The sequence below is a fragment of the Toxotes jaculatrix genome, chromosome 23 (assembly GCF_017976425.1).
Source record: "Toxotes jaculatrix isolate fToxJac2 chromosome 23, fToxJac2.pri, whole genome shotgun sequence".
In the NCBI taxonomy this organism is placed as follows: Eukaryota; Metazoa; Chordata; class Actinopteri; family Toxotidae; genus Toxotes; species Toxotes jaculatrix.
The window spans coordinates 6,303,830-6,320,907 of record NC_054416.1 but is presented as its reverse complement, the minus strand read 5'-3'; the positions used below and the strand labels follow the sequence as shown (position 1 = coordinate 6,320,907).

General features: G+C 43.0%; 3 protein-coding genes across 7 annotated transcripts; 2 read left to right on the top strand and 1 right to left on the bottom strand.

Moving 5' to 3' along the window:
• Nucleotides 1–26: 26 nt before the first annotated feature.
• sst5 (somatostatin 5) lies at nucleotides 27–554 on the top strand. The gene is made up of 2 exons (XM_041031364.1): nucleotides 27–155; nucleotides 360–554. The coding sequence occupies exons 1-2, from the start codon at nucleotides 27–29 to the stop codon at nucleotides 552–554; spliced, it is 324 nt and encodes a 107-aa protein (XP_040887298.1).
• Nucleotides 416–9,095, bottom strand: trip6 (thyroid hormone receptor interactor 6). 5 transcript variants are annotated; one of them, XR_005893183.1, is made up of 12 exons: nucleotides 9,038–9,095; nucleotides 8,496–8,542; nucleotides 6,167–6,386; nucleotides 5,507–5,610; nucleotides 5,297–5,410; nucleotides 4,596–5,189; nucleotides 4,321–4,417; nucleotides 4,032–4,201; nucleotides 3,714–3,892; nucleotides 3,513–3,633; nucleotides 2,998–3,182; nucleotides 416–547 (listed from the first exon to the last, which is right to left on the bottom strand). XR_005893183.1 is itself a non-coding variant. In XM_041031360.1 (11 exons), the coding sequence occupies exons 3-11, from the start codon at nucleotides 6,375–6,377 to the stop codon at nucleotides 3,051–3,053; spliced, it is 1,722 nt and encodes a 573-aa protein (XP_040887294.1). In that variant the 5' UTR covers nucleotides 6,378–6,386; nucleotides 8,496–8,542; nucleotides 9,038–9,095; the 3' UTR covers nucleotides 1,065–3,050. The 5 variants fall into 5 exon arrangements, 4 of the variants coding, with proteins under 4 accessions (XP_040887294.1, XP_040887297.1, XP_040887295.1 ...); XM_041031360.1 differs by lacking the exon at nucleotides 416–547 and having other exon boundaries at nucleotides 1,065–3,182; XM_041031363.1 differs by lacking the exon at nucleotides 416–547 and having other exon boundaries at nucleotides 1,065–3,182; nucleotides 4,321–4,414.
• A 2,868-nt stretch (nucleotides 9,096–11,963) lies between these two features.
• bcl6b (BCL6B transcription repressor) lies at nucleotides 11,964–16,832 on the top strand. Its single transcript, XM_041030728.1, has 12 exons — nucleotides 11,964–12,098; nucleotides 12,472–12,549; nucleotides 12,669–12,877; nucleotides 13,308–13,556; nucleotides 13,750–13,866; nucleotides 14,126–14,318; nucleotides 14,449–14,660; nucleotides 14,770–14,876; nucleotides 15,015–15,158; nucleotides 15,257–15,387; nucleotides 15,526–15,663; nucleotides 15,772–16,832. The coding sequence occupies exons 3-12, from the start codon at nucleotides 12,678–12,680 to the stop codon at nucleotides 15,910–15,912; spliced, it is 1,632 nt and encodes a 543-aa protein (XP_040886662.1). The 5' UTR covers nucleotides 11,964–12,098; nucleotides 12,472–12,549; nucleotides 12,669–12,677; the 3' UTR covers nucleotides 15,913–16,832.
• The last annotated feature ends 246 nt before the right edge of the window (nucleotides 16,833–17,078 follow it).

The window sequence follows — 17,078 nt, the reverse complement described above, 5'->3', positions numbered from 1 at the left end:
TCTCTTGTTTGCTGCTTGTGGTGGAGATGCTTCGCTCCCAGGTGCGGGTACTCCTGGTGGCTTTGTTCTCCTCTGTGCTGCTGGTGCAGGTCAGCGGTGCTCCACGCAGGAACATGCTGACAGAATCACTGAGAGCAGACCTCGCAAACGACAAGGTAATTCACGGATGCATTTCATATTATAGAGGTTTAATTGGCTGAGATGAAGGAAATGAAGTTTGGATCTGGCGTTCAACAGCTGGTTCAGTGGTTTTGAGATTCACCCTCTTTTTCTTTGATGGAGAACAACTTTAAACTTGTAAATTTGTATTTAAAGAGCTTTTCTAGTTTCCACTTCTTTCCTTTTCTGTCCTCCCGAAGGATCTCGCTCGCTTGCTCTTGCTGAAGTTTGTGTCTGAGCTGATGGCAGTGAGAGTGGACCAGATGCTGCCGGAGCTGGAGGAGGAAGAGGTGGGAGTCAGGGAGGAGGTGATGCGGCGACACATTCCCTTCTCTCAAAGAGAGCGCAAAGCAGGCTGCCGCAATTTCTTCTGGAAGACGTTCACCTCCTGTTAACAAGAGACAAGAGCTGTTCAAATATTTTTGTTCTAAACTTCTTTTTATGGGTTAATCAATCCATGTTCGCTCACTTTATTGCAACTGCATCACTTCCTGCAGGATGCCAAATATTTTGGTAATTGTAAACAATGATAGGCTTGTTCATTTTAAGATTGGCAGGGATGCACACAGTAAAATAAAGTTTTATGATTTAAAAGGGTATCATGATTTTTTTTTTCTCTTTTTGTGTCTTTAAGACATATTCCAGAGAAATCTGAAGACTTATGAGGTGAGATATTCTGACTTTCTGTCTGGATCCTACATTTCCCATAATGCAGCACAATGGTATCTTCTCTGCCTGTTTTTTAAACACCACGTCCCCAATTTTTTACATGTTTTTGTAATAAATTTGTAGTCTCCGAGTCCAAAATGAAATAAGCTTATACTGTACTGGCGATTACCCCCTTAAGTTTTTAACACGATAGACTCTATATATATTAAAAAAAAAAAAAAAAAAAAAGACAGATGAACTTGCTGACATTTTAATAATCAATTATGTTACTACAACCTGCATTAGGAGAAAATCCACACTGGGGTTCAAACACTCTCACATTCATGTAACTAACTGTCATTTCTACTTCAACAACCGGTTTATTTGAAACAAACTGACCTCCTTCTTCTCAGTACCTTGGGTTTTGATCACAGTAAGGATGGATGGCGAATGGATGAGTTGGCGTGATTCAGGATTTTAAAAATGACACATCTGAGCATTAATGAAATGATTACCTTGATGATTAAAAAGCAGAATAGTGCTAACACAGTATATACATCATGAGATAAATTAACAAGAGATGAAAACTCTGAACCGTTTTAGCATGATCAAGTTCTGTCACAAAATAAGCAGAATTCACAGACAGTTTCAAAAAAAAAAAAAAAAAAGGATCATTATGAAACTGAGTGACATCCTTGAGGTAAGGCTTTGAAATTTCTAGCCCTTTAAGTTACACATAAACAAAATGAGGACGGAAAGACAGCGGTTAAACACAATCATAACAAATACTGTAGCTCCAAAGTCTCAGAATATGACAACTTGGCCCACGAGAGTGCAAGGATGAACAAAAATAAACTCCACATGTGAAGATCTTTTTTTTGGGGGGGGGGGGGGTCACATTAAATTCCACTTTTATTTAATCTAATATAAAGAACAATCATCATGTTAAACTATTTGTCAAGTAAATGAATTTACCTAATATTCTTTGAAATTTACCACAACTTCGGTTTCACACTTTCCCCCCACATATACAGACTCTTCACATGCGGATCAAGCTTCACACAGCAGGATGTTTTCAAGCCGGACCAGTAACCAAACACCCTGTTTTCCTTTTGACAGAAGAACGCATTTGACTTCATTGCACCATCGTCTTCAATGTAACAGTCAAGTATTAACCAAACAAAAAAAATATCAAACAAAACCAAAGCAAGATTGTGTATCGTAGACATTCATAAATGATGATTTTAAAAAATGGCAAAAATCCTGTTATGAGCTTTGATTTCTAAACTAAACAACACAATATTGTTAATGTTTGAATGCTGAGATATATGAGATCTGTTCAAGCAAATACTGTACTAGCACTCAGTAAAGGTTAAAGAGAGAAAGAAAATAAACAGGGTGGTGTGTTAAAGTTAAGTACACATTCCTTTCGTCTACATTTCTCGTTCTATGAGGCTACTCACTGCAAAGACTCACTGCACTAAAGGCTACATGCTGTCCAAAACACTTGCATTGTCAAACCAAGCCAGTGTGTTATGTACAATCACAGTTGTTTCTTTATGTGCTTTTAAAATGCTTGTTTTGAGGCAGTTCTGCACTTTGATGTTTAGTGTTTTACAAATGTACAGGTCCCATCGTTTAGGCGAGTCTACATGAACCAATCTAATGATTATTTACGTCAATTTTTTTTTTTTTTTTACAAAAAGGCCTAAATCTGTGATATCCCTCCATACTTTCACTGTCTCTGACAGTTGTAATCCAAGTGATGTGCAAGCTACTAGGTGAGCAGTACCGGTGTGAATAAAATGGTAAGTGGAGCCCAAGCTGCCTGCAGGTCAGGCCACTGTCATACTAATACTGAACTAAATGTGAAAAGCAGGGCAGCTGTGTACCAAAAAAAAAAAAAAAAAAAAAAAAAAAAGAAAATATGGTAGGACATCTGAATGAACGGAAATTAGCAAGGCGGTTGCTCCATCGCAAACCTCTTATTTGACTCAGTAACACTAAAACTGAAAATGTTCCTCTGTATATTAAATGGCAGCTACAGACCAGCAGAGGGAGCTATAGCAATGTTTGGTGATTCATGACCAGAGCGACCAGAGGAAAAAACAAAAAGTAATTCACCTGACAGAACAAAACAGGGGCATATCCTGTCGGTGATGCCAGTCAATCAGTGTGTAATAAGCTGACCTTCCATGGATACGTGAGGGTGCTGAAAAGGTGGAGTCGGTGCAGGAGGTTTGTTAGCAGTCAGTGGAGATTTTGGCTGAGAGGTCTTGGATGCGGCGGGCGCTGCAGCTCTTACACAAGATGTGGCCGTCCAGGGGGTAACAGCCTCGACCCTCCCCCTCGGACGACAGCAGGAGGCCGCATTCCTGATGAAGACAGACACTCCAGTCAGTTCATCTTAACACTCTCACACGGACTCAAACTGTAAATATTTGTGGAAAGGCAACAACTCCAGTAAATCTGGGGCAAATCTGGAGCGAGTTTAAGACCACTCTAAAGCTTCTTTAGTTTTTACTGTAGAGAATATGGTAATATATGGTAATTTAATCCTACGTTTTTCCAGAGAAGTTTAGATTTTTTTGCATAAATTATTTTGAGTCTTTAGAACCTTTTAAGTATATAAATGCTTTAAAAGAGCTACAGAGACCCTTTAAATTAAATAAAACTTCTTCTTTAAATAAAAGAAGTTGACTCACCTCACAGACGTAACAACTGACATGGAAGCTACGGTCCAGGGCCACAATCCTGACCGTCTCCTCCTGGCCTGGTTCAGGCATGATGGGCTCACCACACACCGAGCAGCGAGGCGCGTACTTTCTGTGAGGGACAACAAAATTTTCACTCAGTGGAAATGAGTGACACAAAATGTTCATTGTGGCGTGTGGATGTGTTTGTACCTGTGAAAGTCCTCTATGCAGTGTATCTGAGAGGTGGCATCCACAGTGAAGGGCACCCCGTCCAGGCAGCAGTTACAAACCACGCACGTGAAACAGCGCGGATGGTAGGCCTTCCCCATGGCCCGCAGGATACGGTCCAGGATCGGCTTGGAGCACTTGGAACAGCGCTCTAGTGTACTCTAAACACAAAGATGCAAATATCAGTATGGATCACAGCAGGGCAAAGTGAGCGACACTGCAAAAGCAAGTACAGTAAATATCACTGGATGAATATCGGATGAAATCAGATCTTTGTTGTACTGTAGTTGATTCACTTACGATGTAACAACTCTCGCAGTAACTCCTCTTGTCCAGGGCATAGAAGGGTTGCCCTCGGAGACGGGCGTGGCAGGTGATACACGTGAAACACTCCACGTGAAACACCTGCTCCATGGCGATACAGCCACTGCCATCGCCGACCACGTTGTCACCACAGCGGGCACAGCGGCCTGAAACGGGAAAGGTTGACTCAGAAAGTCAAAATCAAAAAAGTTTTATTTTTTTTTAAATGCCTGAACACAGGCTTTGTGGTGTCATGAGTCATTAACATAATGAGCTGGGACTGTACCAAAATAGTCCTCTGCAGGGGGGTGGTTCATGTCATAAACCAACTTCTTGGTGAGTCGATCCAGCTCTTCCTCAGGCCTGGTTGTTGCTATCCCCTGCTGGAGTAAATCAAAAAGAGTATTATTACAATGGTATTCGTAATGAAATTCAGGCTATCTCTTATCATGATATTTTTGTGTCTGTTTTTAATTAAGTATAATACGAGCTAATAGCCTGTACAATACAGGCTGGTACAAGAAATTCTATGAATATGCAGATACAGATGTGTGGCCCTACCTTGCTGGACTGATAAGCGGGACTCTGTGCAGTTCCTGACCCAGTTTGATTGCTTTCCATCCCTCTCTTCGATATCGGAGCCTGGTTGGCTCTTCCTCCGGACCCTGAGCCGCTCCCCTTGTACCCCGTCTCAGAGTGCAAATCTTGAGCTTGTGAACTGGGGTGTGGAGAGTACCAGCCCTGAGGACTTGCCTGAGTCTGGGGTGGGGGGCGTGACACATGCTGGCGAGGAGGGGGTGGGGTGTAGGCCTGTTCAGCCTGCCTCCCTGTCTGTGAGTAGGTGACGGGTTGCGCCGTCTTGACCTGGACACTGAACCTGGGCCCGGTAGGAGTTGAGGCAGTGGTGTAGGAGGCTGGAACGGGCTGAGGGTAGGGTTTAGGGGTTGATGAAGTGGAGTAGTAGTCCTGCTGGTGGGAGGTGGAGTACTGAGGTGTCTGGTGCTCACTGGGGTAGGGGGGCGCTGGGTGGTATTGGTTCTGGGGGTGAGGGGGGTACCCAATGGATGGCCGACCTTGAGGAGGGGCTGCGCTCTGGTGTGCAGGCTTGTAGTGATCCCCTGAGAGGTATTTGTTGTAAGGCACATTGTCGTACAGCTGTGGGGAGACAGAATATCAATTAAATGAAATACTGATGACAAAGTGATTATGAAATGAAAAGCGACTTATGGTGCAAATATGTCAAATAAAGTGAATCCTCCTACTTGTGTGCTGGAGTCCTGTGGGTGGCTGTCCAGATCAGCAAGCATACTGGTGAGGGAGTCAATATCAGCGTCGATTTTGGAGTGATAGCTCACTGGCTTTTCAGGTCCACGATGCTAACATCAAAAACATATTAGAAACATGTTAGTACATAAGAATTTGTATTTTTTTTTTAGTACTTGCCATTCCAATTTAATTAAATATGTACTCACCATCAGCTCGTAACTGTCCATGTGAGGGCTCCAGTTGCGGTCTTCCTTGGGACCATGTGGAGGGGAGTAATAGTGATCAGCAGACGGATGATGAATGGGTCCACCTGTTAATTAGAGAGCAGGTGTTTCAAACATTTGCATGTGACTTGTGAAGAACCATCTTAATCTGACAGAAACTCAGCAGTCTCAGAGAGAGAGAGTTGAAAATAGTGTGACCATATCCTTTAATAGGATCTTATCAACTAAAATTTGGATTAGTAGGTGGCAGAGATTGGATGTTATGCAGGTTTTATTATTGCACTTTAAAATCATTTACAGAACATGATTACTTTACAGTTTCCTATCTGCCTGTTCAAGGCTTACTGTATGACTCTCTAGTAGTTTCCACTTTGGTGTAGTTATAAAAAGATCAGTCAGCAGAGTTACAGTCACTCATAATGGAGCCATGATGGGAAAGGAGAAGGTTTTATAGGTCCAGTCATCAGTTCCCACAATAGCAGTGAATCTTCACAAACCAAAAGCTGCACGCGCATGCACACGCTATACTCAAGAGATGTGGTGACTCTATTTGTGCATTCTGACAACAGGATGTATGAGTCTGATACGTGAAATGATTTAATACTACTATCAACATGTCCTAGAGTAGTGGCATTGTCTTACCTGTGGGTCCAGTAGCCATGTACCTATTGGGTACCTCTCCTCCTCCTCCTCCTCCATTCTGGTCATAGGAACTATATTTTGGCCGGAAGTCGGACACGCCCTTCTTGTTGGGGGCTCTGTAGATTGCTGACCCGGCAGAGTGGGACATCTGGGGGACGGCTCGCTCCGGGCTGTCCAGAGTCCTCGGTGGAAGCCAGGTGGGACCGGACATGGCAGGCCTCTGAAGACAGAGAGAGGAAGGAAAATGCTTCTGTCGTGTTGTTTTGAAAATAACGTTTATTTTGTAAAATAACGGCTGCATGCACTTAATTTGTCAAAGTGCCATGGCATTATGACTTAGTGACTCACAATATCGCCTTGCTTTGCCTAGTAACAGTTCAGTGAGTGTTCAAGACTATGTTTTCAGCCTTTAGCTATAATTTACATGAACACAGCTGTAGCTGCTGTGTGTATTTATGTCATAAGTAACCAATGGAAACTAAGGGATGCTTCAGACTTTGTTTCCTATGGCAACGGGGACACACAGATTGAACAATAGGTTTCTAGTTGAAGAGCAGGAAGAAAGCGGCCATTCTGCAAAGCATGGGGATTTCCAGCAGGCTCGCACACTGTCCCCAAAATGTGTGTGACTGTGTTTTTGTGTGCTTCCAGACACAAACATTCATGCGAGAAAACCTCCAGCACACACACGTACGCACACACACATACAGATACACAAACAGGTGCAAATCTTTGGCTATCCTTTGCCTGTTATCCTCCACAATGGTTATTGTGTTTGTGTGTTTACACACCAGTATCATTAATTTCCAAACAGAGCAAAGACAAAAACAAGGCAGGAAATGTTGTGTAATGATATGTGTCTGTATACACGTGAACACCTGGCTCATAACAATATATTATGTGCTCTCTGCGGGATAAATAACAATACTGGAGCACGCAGCTGAGCTGACAAAATGCTGACTTGTACCTGAGGGTTTCAGGATACTGGCGTTACATAGGAAAAAATCCAATTAAAAAACATCTGATATGTTTCAGTGCATTTTGTCAATATCCAAGTGTCAGGTATTGTCTGACAAGCAAAAAGGTTTGACAAACATCTCCACTTCCACATAGTTATAAACTGAATATAAGTGGGGTCAGACTAAGTAAGACATTTTAAAACATATCTTTGTGCTCTGGGAATGTCTGATGAACGTCTGTCTGTACTTTTATTATTTTATAGAGTGTGAATGATTGACTAGTGACTGTCCATGCACAAAGGAAGCAAGCTTATGCCTCAAATTAAGCCACTGTGTGATTGACACAATGCCCGAATGGACTGCAAGCACAGAGACAAGCCACAGCAAGTCAGTACTGTCAGAGTGGAGAAATTAATAGCCCACTCAGATTGATTGTATGTGGGTTGGGTGGCCGTCATAAATCCTTGTTGGTAAGAGGATTATAATGATGGATGAGAGGATGATGCAGCCATACAGAAAAACAATGCTTGAACATGGGATTTAAGCCTTTGGGTTTGTTTTTGACTTTTTATTCTTTTATTATTTCCATTCATGGGGCTGCTGTAGGCATCATTAAACCATGCAGTGCCAGCATGGGCTTTATCTGACATTACACACTGACCAGGTGGAGGGAAGAGTGACCACCACGTCCACTATCAACCTGATTTAAGCCCCTGTCTGAATCCGGATGAGCACACACTCAAATCCGAGGATGGCTGGGCCAGGAAATTAATCTCAACGGTGTTATCTCTCTGTGTTCAAAGCCAATTGTGAGGTTTTCGTGTGATTTAAAACACAAAGCTGAAGCATTTGTCCATTTATTAGCTCGGCTGGACCTCTCCCTGAACGCAAGGGAGGCGTAACAACTCATGAATTGTCAAAGTTGCTGACAGAGACAAGACTCAAGCAAAAGGGAATAAACAAAGAGGACATCCGGTGTTTTTTTTATTTCAAAATAAAATGTCGCCAACTCGAGTGCGTCAGGAATACGGAAAACTGATTACAAACAAACGCAGTAAAGCTAAAACATCTAGAGGCAAATGTAAGCTTAACTGAAGCCATCCCCAATTATTCCTTTTTCCAGTTTTACACACATTTTTCTTATTTTACAACAAATTATCTTTTATTTTGAAGGCGAGACTATAGTTAGCTTAACATGAGACACCACGTAGCTTAGTGTAAATATATGTGCTAGTTAAAATGAACAAAATTACAAGAAGGCAACATGACTTAAATCAGTACGTGTCAGGAAATAGGATAAAAACTACATCCGCAAACAGAATCTCTGATCAACATATTAGAAACCTTAGCAACTAGCAACCATTTCCTACCTTTTACAGTAGCTTTACAGTGACTCCCCTCTTCCCTTCGGTCTCATCTACAAATCAAGAACAATATAAAACTGGTAAAATGGTAAAACAGAGACGACAAATTCAAGACCCGTTAGCGATACTTTCTTGTTTTTGTTTTTTTAACTATAACGTTGGTTCCGCACAGCAACATTCACGTCTCGTACGAAGGAACAGAGACTAATTGTCCAGTTGTTGGTCCAAATCTGTCCTTTATGCGTCACATTTGTGTAAAACACGCCACTGACGTGATATAATGACCCATAATGAAGGATGATTAGCAACAATTAACTTTAATAACAGGCTTGTTTACTTGTTTGCTAGCCTGTTTTGAACTCGAGCGGAGCTCGTGCCTTGCCTCCAGGCTAACTTCAACACAACCGAAGAGGGAACAATGAAATGACCGACACCTACCGCCTGAAACGAGCCACACAAACACAATCTACACCTCCGTTTAACTGTCCAAGGGTCAGTGAAAGTTGTCCCGAAAGAACTTTCCTTTAGCTTGGGCGTCGTTAACCTACTTTGTGACGGATCCTGAGGCCTTCACAGGCAGCAGCAGCTCCTCACTGCATTCCCGATGTGTGACGTAGCTGCTCTGGTTGTGTGTGCGCGCGCGCGAGGGGGGGCGCAAGATTTGAAACACGATGCTGTGAAGTATTTTATATTTTTTATTTATTTTATTTAGCATTAGGCAACTGCTGTCTGTCAAAGTTTGATTTATGCTTTCTGCATTGATATTTAAGGTTATTTTATTTTAGGTTTTGATTGTACATGTGACAGTTGCTCACTGAGCGTGCTTTTTATGGCCATATTTTCTCTACATACCCAGTTGTTTACCACCCTGCAAGCAGCAGTGTATATGAAGGTCAAGTGCATGCTTTATTATTTTGCAGTTCATGAGATTTGGGTCAACTGTCCCTCTCCCATTACCCCCCAACACACACACACACCCTCCTTCTTCCTTCCACTCCACCCAGCACCATATTGGGGGCCCACTGCTTTCCCCAAGGCACTTCTCATAACTGTCATTTATCTTTTTATTTCCCAGTCTGTTTCTGCCAATAAGCGGACAAACAACCGAGGCTGATCCCTGGGATATCCCCGCTTCCTCCTCCTGCTCCTCCTTCCAGTTCCTCTGTGCTGTTTGCCCTTATATGTCCAGAGTGCTCTGCAATTGCAGGAAGAGGCAGTTTAAGCAGATCTGTTATTGTTGCAGGAGACGGGGAGGTTTGAAGTCAAAGCATGGCTTCAGTCCATACATTATCAGATAAACAATATAGTTCAGTCCAGACAACCAGGAGTTCACAAAACAAGGGGAATCCCTGTCTTTGTTCTGTTGAAACAGAAGTTGATCATTTTGCTTCCTCATGAAATTTCAGGAAATCTACTTTGTTCTTCACTTCAAAATTGCAGAAAGTTCATTGGAATTTTAAATTTGATAGTCACAAGTTTATTTTATTTTATTTTGTTTTATTTATTTATTTATTTTTATCATGAATAGGGCCAGTTGGTCACTGATCGGCACTGACAGACAGGGTGAGATGCAGGAAGCCACTCTGAGCATTGCCAACGGGATAGACTCAATGGTTTCCGCCCATTGGTGAACCTGTTTAGTAATGTTCTCACTTTTCCTCAACCGCCCCCCTCATCCGTTCTTCTCACAATGCCTGGAAGTAGCCGAGACCTACATCTCCCTCTCTGTTTTCTTAATTGTTATTTTCCTTTATGGTTTTTTTCTTTTTTTTTTAACAAAGCACACAGTTGATCCAACCTCCATCCAAACAAATAAAAGCACAAGGACAGGCACACGAGCTCTACACCCCATGAAAACACTTCACTTCCGATTCGCATTTTCAAAGGATTTATATCAAAATACAGTCATGTTTGATTTTTATTTCATGTTTGACTCATTAGCCTTTAAAAAAACGTTGTCATTAAAAGACATTTTACTTCCTGGGTCTGACCTGACTCCAAAAGTAGTTTTGGGGTAACGTTTTGCATCTCATTCCTGAACATTGAAATGTCTCCTGGTTTACTGTAGGTACTGTACCCTACAACTTGATACCTATAAAAGAAAAACATAAATTAGTATAATAAGTTGTTTTTCAGGGTTTTCATGTTGTAGAAAGAAACACCTTAAGTTGCAGCTCAAAATCAAACAAGGAATTCCACATTTTTCTTTCACAGTGAAGCTGAATTGGATCCAGTGCTCAATCCCTTTTGATTTTGTCTATATCAATCAAATAACCACTTCTGACCAGCTTTCTGTGCAAGCAGTGCTTCCGTGCGCCGAGTCAACCTTGAAGATGTCTCTCCTCCTTCTGTGAAATACTTTGATGTTAAGGAAAACACAGTTCATAGTTCACTTTTGCAGTGTCTCAATTAACTGTCCTCTGCCTGCCGTTCTGTGAACCCAAGGTTGCATTCAGGATGAGGTAACTTTCCGCTTGTTTTTTAGTTATTCGTGACCTCTGAGCCCTTGTCCCCGCTCTGCATTTCAAACCCCCCACCCCAACTCTGATTCTCCTCCCTTGTCTTCTGCTGACTTTATTGTTGGCGGATGTCCTGCGCAGGCGTTTTCATCCATGTCTCTGAGCAGCTTCGCAGGATGCATTCAGAAGAGTGTGTGTATGTGTGGTTGGAGAAGGGGGGGGCTGAAGGGCAGTTCCTGCACATCTGTCGGTTGCATTTCTCTCAGTCTCTCAGTCAGGGCGGGGTAAAGGTTGTTTTTCAGCACCAGGAGAAGGTGTCTCCCATCTAGAACGATCGATTTTGTCTTGCTTCCTTCCTCTTCATCCTCATAACACAACGCCTCTGCTCTCAGGCAGCAAGCCAGAAACTTCCGGACACTGTTGTGGAGCACTTACTAATCCCTGTTTACCTGAACTAGTCCACTCAGCAATGACACAGTTTGCCTTTGAATGCCATTACTTCTTATGCTTCAGTAATACCCTTACAAATTAGGATGAAATACTTGGGAACTTATGCACCAACATATCAGTGGAACTTGATAAAAATCTCAATGATGAAGGCAAAGCTTGTTTTTCCATCCATAAGTTGGTTATAAAGCTTCCTCTCGGACAGTTTCCTCTGTCGTGGAGAGGGGTGAAGGGTAGGAAAGCGTTGGTGGGGGAAGCCTGATGTTCTCTGGCTTGCCCCTGGATAGCCAGGCACGTACTGCATCTCCCCAAGGGTCCTCATATATATTTTTTCAGCGTGGCACACAAACACACTATGCTTTCCTGCCATTACTTCGCTCAGAGCTATGGGGGTTTAGAAAAACTAATAGCCCACTAAAAATACTTGGAGCCCGGAGCCTGGGCCGGGGCTTTTCCTGCGTTGCTTCCAGTATACGCGTGGGCCATTGAGGAAGGAGGAAACGAGAGGCTCTGGTTGTATGGGGGCTTCCTGCACGACATTATAAAGAGTTCCCTCCCAGCAGCCTCCTCTCACAGAGTTGGTCAGAGCCAGTGGAGGCTGTGGGTGAGCCCCTGCTCCACGTCTTTGACTGCAGACTAAACGCTGAGCCGAGGGGTTTGACGTCAGTGCAGTGCACGTTAGTTCTCGTCCCTGCTGGTCGGGGTAAGTTGGAAAATAGTTTTTTATGGGCTGTCTAATAACTGCTTGCTTTACTTGATGTGCTTGTTTTTAAGAGGAGATTTTCATGATTTTGTCCATTCCTGATTAATCCTGTTAAATTTATGACCGATGTGAGGTATTAATTTTTCAGATGAGATTTTGTCAGATGAGGATGTGCATTGTCTTTTAATTTAGATTTACATTTCTTTTTAGAATAAAGTTGAATTTTTGATTTGATGAGCTCTCAGTAAAGACCACTTTGCTGCATTTTTCAACTCCCTTAATATATGCAATATTCTTAATAGTAAAACTTCCGTAATTATAATAAAGCTTAAAGTGGATTAAGTAGAAGTTTCTTGTGTTTTTCCTCATGCAGGTACGAGTAGGGAGCTGGTCTCACCTAACAGATGTGTCTGGAACACTCCAGTCTATTTATTCTACCAGGTGCACATAGGTAGGTTGTGACTGTGGAGCTTAAAAAATTCAATTCATGCATTGTGACTAATTCAGATAATGCATTGTTTTACATTTAAATCCTAAGCTGGACTGTTTGACTCCTCTAATCAAACGCAGATAAGCGTGATGGAAGTATTGGGAGGATACAGGGTCGACAGAGAAAAGGAGCTGAGGGCTGAGGGGTATGTGAAGGAGTTCACACGCCACTCCAACGACGTGCTGCTGAACCTGAACGAACTCCGGCACCGCAACATCCTGACTGACACCACCCTGGTTGTCGGCAACGTGCACCTACGGGCGCACTGTGCTGTGCTTGTGGCCTGCAGGTCAGTGCATGGGCCAAGGTGTTTCACAAAACAGTCGCTCTGCATTTTCTTGCCGTGCCTTGAGATTTTGTCTGACTGGTGACGTTTTCAAAGGCATTTTGCTTATGTGTGTGGTTGAAATTTTTTTCTCTCTTTTCCTCTGATTGCACAATCCTCTGTGATGTTAAATCGTTCCTTTCTTCCTCTGGTTGACTCATAGTTGTTGTTTGTCCTTCTAACTTTGTATTGTCTCCATCTGTCCTCAGTTCCTGTGTTTTTCCTTAACTTTTTCCTGCTTTCCACTTGAGATGTCAGTTGTCTTCTTCTTCTTCCCATCTTTTCCCCTCCATTTCTGGTTTATTTCCCTATCAAAACCACTGCAATTATACAGATTAATACTCAGATCAGTTGTATACTTTTAATATTTCTGCCTTCCTCTGTCTCCTCTCAGTGGGTTCTTCTACTCGCTGTACACCCGCCGTGTGTTGCTTCAGGGGCGTGGTGGTAGCGGGGAGCAGCTCATGACTGTGTCTCTCCCCAACACCTTGGACCCATCCAGCGTCTCTCTGCTGCTCGACTTCATGTACACATCCCGTCTCCCTCTGACACCAAGCATCGTCCCTGGGGTACTTGCTGTTGCAACCTACCTGCAGATGGACCACGTGGCTGACACCTGCAGGGAGTTCATGCAGCTGCATTGGTGAGGGGCAGGAAATAGCATCTGTAGTCAAGCCAGGAAAGATTTGTTTAAGACTATAGGAGATATAATCTGCACAATGCTGTGACATATACTCAAAAGGCTTTGAATGGAAAATCCATCCAATTCAACTGGACTTCATGTTGAAACTTGCATGTTTTTGACAAGGGTGATAGACTGACACTTTGTTTTTCAGCAGGGAGAATATGAGTGCAAGACACCCACGATTGGAGCTGGACTCCAGTGTGTCTGTGGCCTCTGTGCCCCCCAAAGGAGGGGACCTGCCTCATCCAGGAGGGGCAGGGGCAACAAAGTAAGAGAAAACAAAAATAACTTATTAAGCTGAAGGAGGCAGAATTACATTGTGGGTGTGACTCATTTGCTCATTACTTTGTTTGTTTTTAATTTATCTGCTGATGTATTCAGTTGATCTTGGCAGCTAGAGTATATTAATGCGTGTGAGTGTATGCTCGCTGAATGCCACAAGTGTGTCTGCTGGTGGTTTGTGTTTATGTGCCTTTGTCCGTTGACAGGTTTAGCTCATTACAGCACTTCCTTTGTTTCTCCCGCAGGGTCCCCGAGGAGGGTGGGGGCTCTCTCAAGCAAGGGGCTTTCCCGTCCTGCCAGCCCAGGTCAAAGGAGCTAAAAGGAGAACCTGAGTCGCCCCTCATGGGCACCCCGACCCCATCTCCAGACAGCCCCGCCCGCTCCAGCTGCCAACCCAACTCTCCAGCTGAGTCCAACACCTGTAACAAAAACCTTGTGGTAAGTTTCAGGAAAATTAGGAAGATTTGGGTTCAATGTGTTAGCAGCCCTTAAGAATGTGACTGTCCCCTTGGAATTGTGTTTTATAGGTAAATTGAAGTAATTTAATGTGTCCTGTTTGTTTCCCCAGAGTGATACCAAAGCCACACCAGACCCGAAGGCCTGCAATTGGAAAAAATACAAGTACATTGTCCTCAACCCTCTCTGTGCTGCGACCACAGTGAAGGAAGAGGAGATGGAGGAATCCCAAAGTCAAGCATCACCCATCGCGGACAGGATGGGTTTGATGCCCAAAGCCCCAGCAGAGGCGTGGTCTGGAGAAGTGCCTGGTCAGATTGATAGGTAGGAGGCTGGTGTAAGCTGGAATAAAGAGAATTATGAGCTGAGAAAGGATAAATAAAAACAGCATAGGTGTTTGTAAATCCAAATTTGTGAACCTTTCTCCATTTAGACAGGGGCAGGCCTCCTGCTACGAGGGTTCTGGCCGAGCCCCTCCCCTCAGGCCACCCCCCTCTGTGGACCCCCTGATAGTGCCCCCCACTCACAAGGAGGAAACAGGTATAAACCAAACACATTTAAACAAATTATTCCTTAGGTGGTTTTAGTATTCCAGATGCAGACCTTGCAGCTGTAACATCACAGTCAATGGACTGGTGTTAAATATGCTTATGCTTGTATTTTTGTGTGCCTCTCCAGTTTCAACCTGCACCATTCTCCCAAAACTGGACCCCACTGATCCAGAAGCTGCCCATCACAACCAACATGCAATCAAGCCTGAGAAGTACTACGTGCCCTACTGTTATTCTGGCAACATTCAAGGAACCAAGACTACCTGCTCAGGTGAGGCTCTAATAAAAGTCTCTTTCATTCTCTGTTTTTCTGTTTTTGTTTTAGAAATTGAGAAACAATACGTAAGTGTGACCTTGTCTCGCTTGCAGGCGACAAACCGTACCGCTGTAATGTGTGCGGCGCCCAATTCAACCGACCGGCCAACCTGAAGACTCACTCCCGTATCCACTCTGGAGAGAAACCATACCGCTGTGACACCTGCGGCGCACGATTTGTTCAGGTGAGGGATAACTGCATGTGTATGCACAAGCTCTTTAGGGAATTTTATAAAGCACAAAAAAAAGGTCCTCATGGTAAGAGCGGTGTTCAGTTTGTCAAACTTCTCATCATGTTTGTGTGCTTCATCTCTCTGCTTTAGGTTGCCCACCTCAGGGCCCATGTCCTGATCCATACAGGTGAGAAGCCTTATCCCTGCCACACCTGTGGCACCCGCTTCCGCCACCTGCAGACTCTGAAGAGCCATCTGCGCATTCACACTGGAGAAAAGCCTTACACTGTGAGTCAGGAGGCCTTCTGCACGACCAGCCGTGCTTATCATGTGGCGTTGTCCCGTCATGACCCTGCTGTCTGATCTGTTCTAATCTGATTCTTCCTTGTTCTTCAGTGTGAGAAGTGTGACCTCCACTTCCGCCACAAGAGCCAGCTGCGTCTTCACCTGCGCCAGAAACACGGCGCCGTCACCAACACCAAGATCCGCTACAAGGTCCTGACCGAGCCCTTTCAGCCTATACTGCAGGCCTACTGAGGAGGATGACCTGTGGCTCACTAATCATGACAAACAGAATATCGTCTGAATCATTTCCTAAATCTGTTAGAAAATGTGAAAAATGTGAATGCATTAACTTTTGAATTGCCTCTGATTCAGAGAGGCTTGGCAATTTAAAATTACAGGCACCTGCTCTTTGAATATGAGGCGGTAATTTGGCAGCTTGGATTTCACATGTAAAGTTGGAGAAAGAGATTTAAACCAATGTTTAGCATCAGCAAGTTGTTGGATGAGGTTTGGAGTTTGAGCTAACACTTAAGCATTAGTAATACGAATTGTGGAAATTAATTAGGATTCCTGGGGTGGCTTTACTGAGACGGAGATGATGTTAATAAAAGTGTTTTTGAAGGTTTGTGAAGGGATGGAAAGACGCAAAGGAGACATGGAAAAAGAAAGGATTTATACTTTAGGTTGTGTGGACACAGAATTTGGAAGAATTGTGAGTATGTGAACTGTCTGAAAGAAAGATAAAGCAAGTTTTATGTAGGAGAAGGTGATGAATTTTGTAGTTTTTGGAATAAATTCAAATTGAACATGGGTTTGAAGCCTGGAGAAGCACTTAGTCAGTGTTAAGATACTGAAGTTTTCTGCTCAAATGTGTATTTAACTCAGATTTATCTTTACCTTGAGGCCTGGGGCCTGTGTGTTCTCTTAAAAACTTAAGTATGCAGTAATATCTGCTTTTACGGTCCAAGCAGGCAAAGGACTTAGCTGTCTTGTAGTGAACATAAAGTACAAAAATTAAATATGTTGTTTTCTGACATGAGAAATTTAAACAAGATGACTGTAAGCAATTGGATAATTAATAATAATGTTAAATTTGTATGTGTATGAGTTCATTTGCTGGACAAAGATGGTTTTGTACAAGTTAAATTAAATCCTTTTTTATATCAATTGGACGTTTGGTGTTTGGTGTCTTATTTATCATAATGTGACTTATGTACTATTAAAAATTATGGAAAAACAAGTGAATATCCGGAAAGAACTATCTGGTTTCAAAAGATTGAAACTCTGGCACTGGCATTCAAAAAGATTCTTTTGAAAAAAGAAATATAAAAATAATAATGGTCATGAATTGGCGAACAGACCGCACGTATTTTCAAACTCTTGCAGCACAGTAAACCATGCTCTCTCTGCCACTCTTC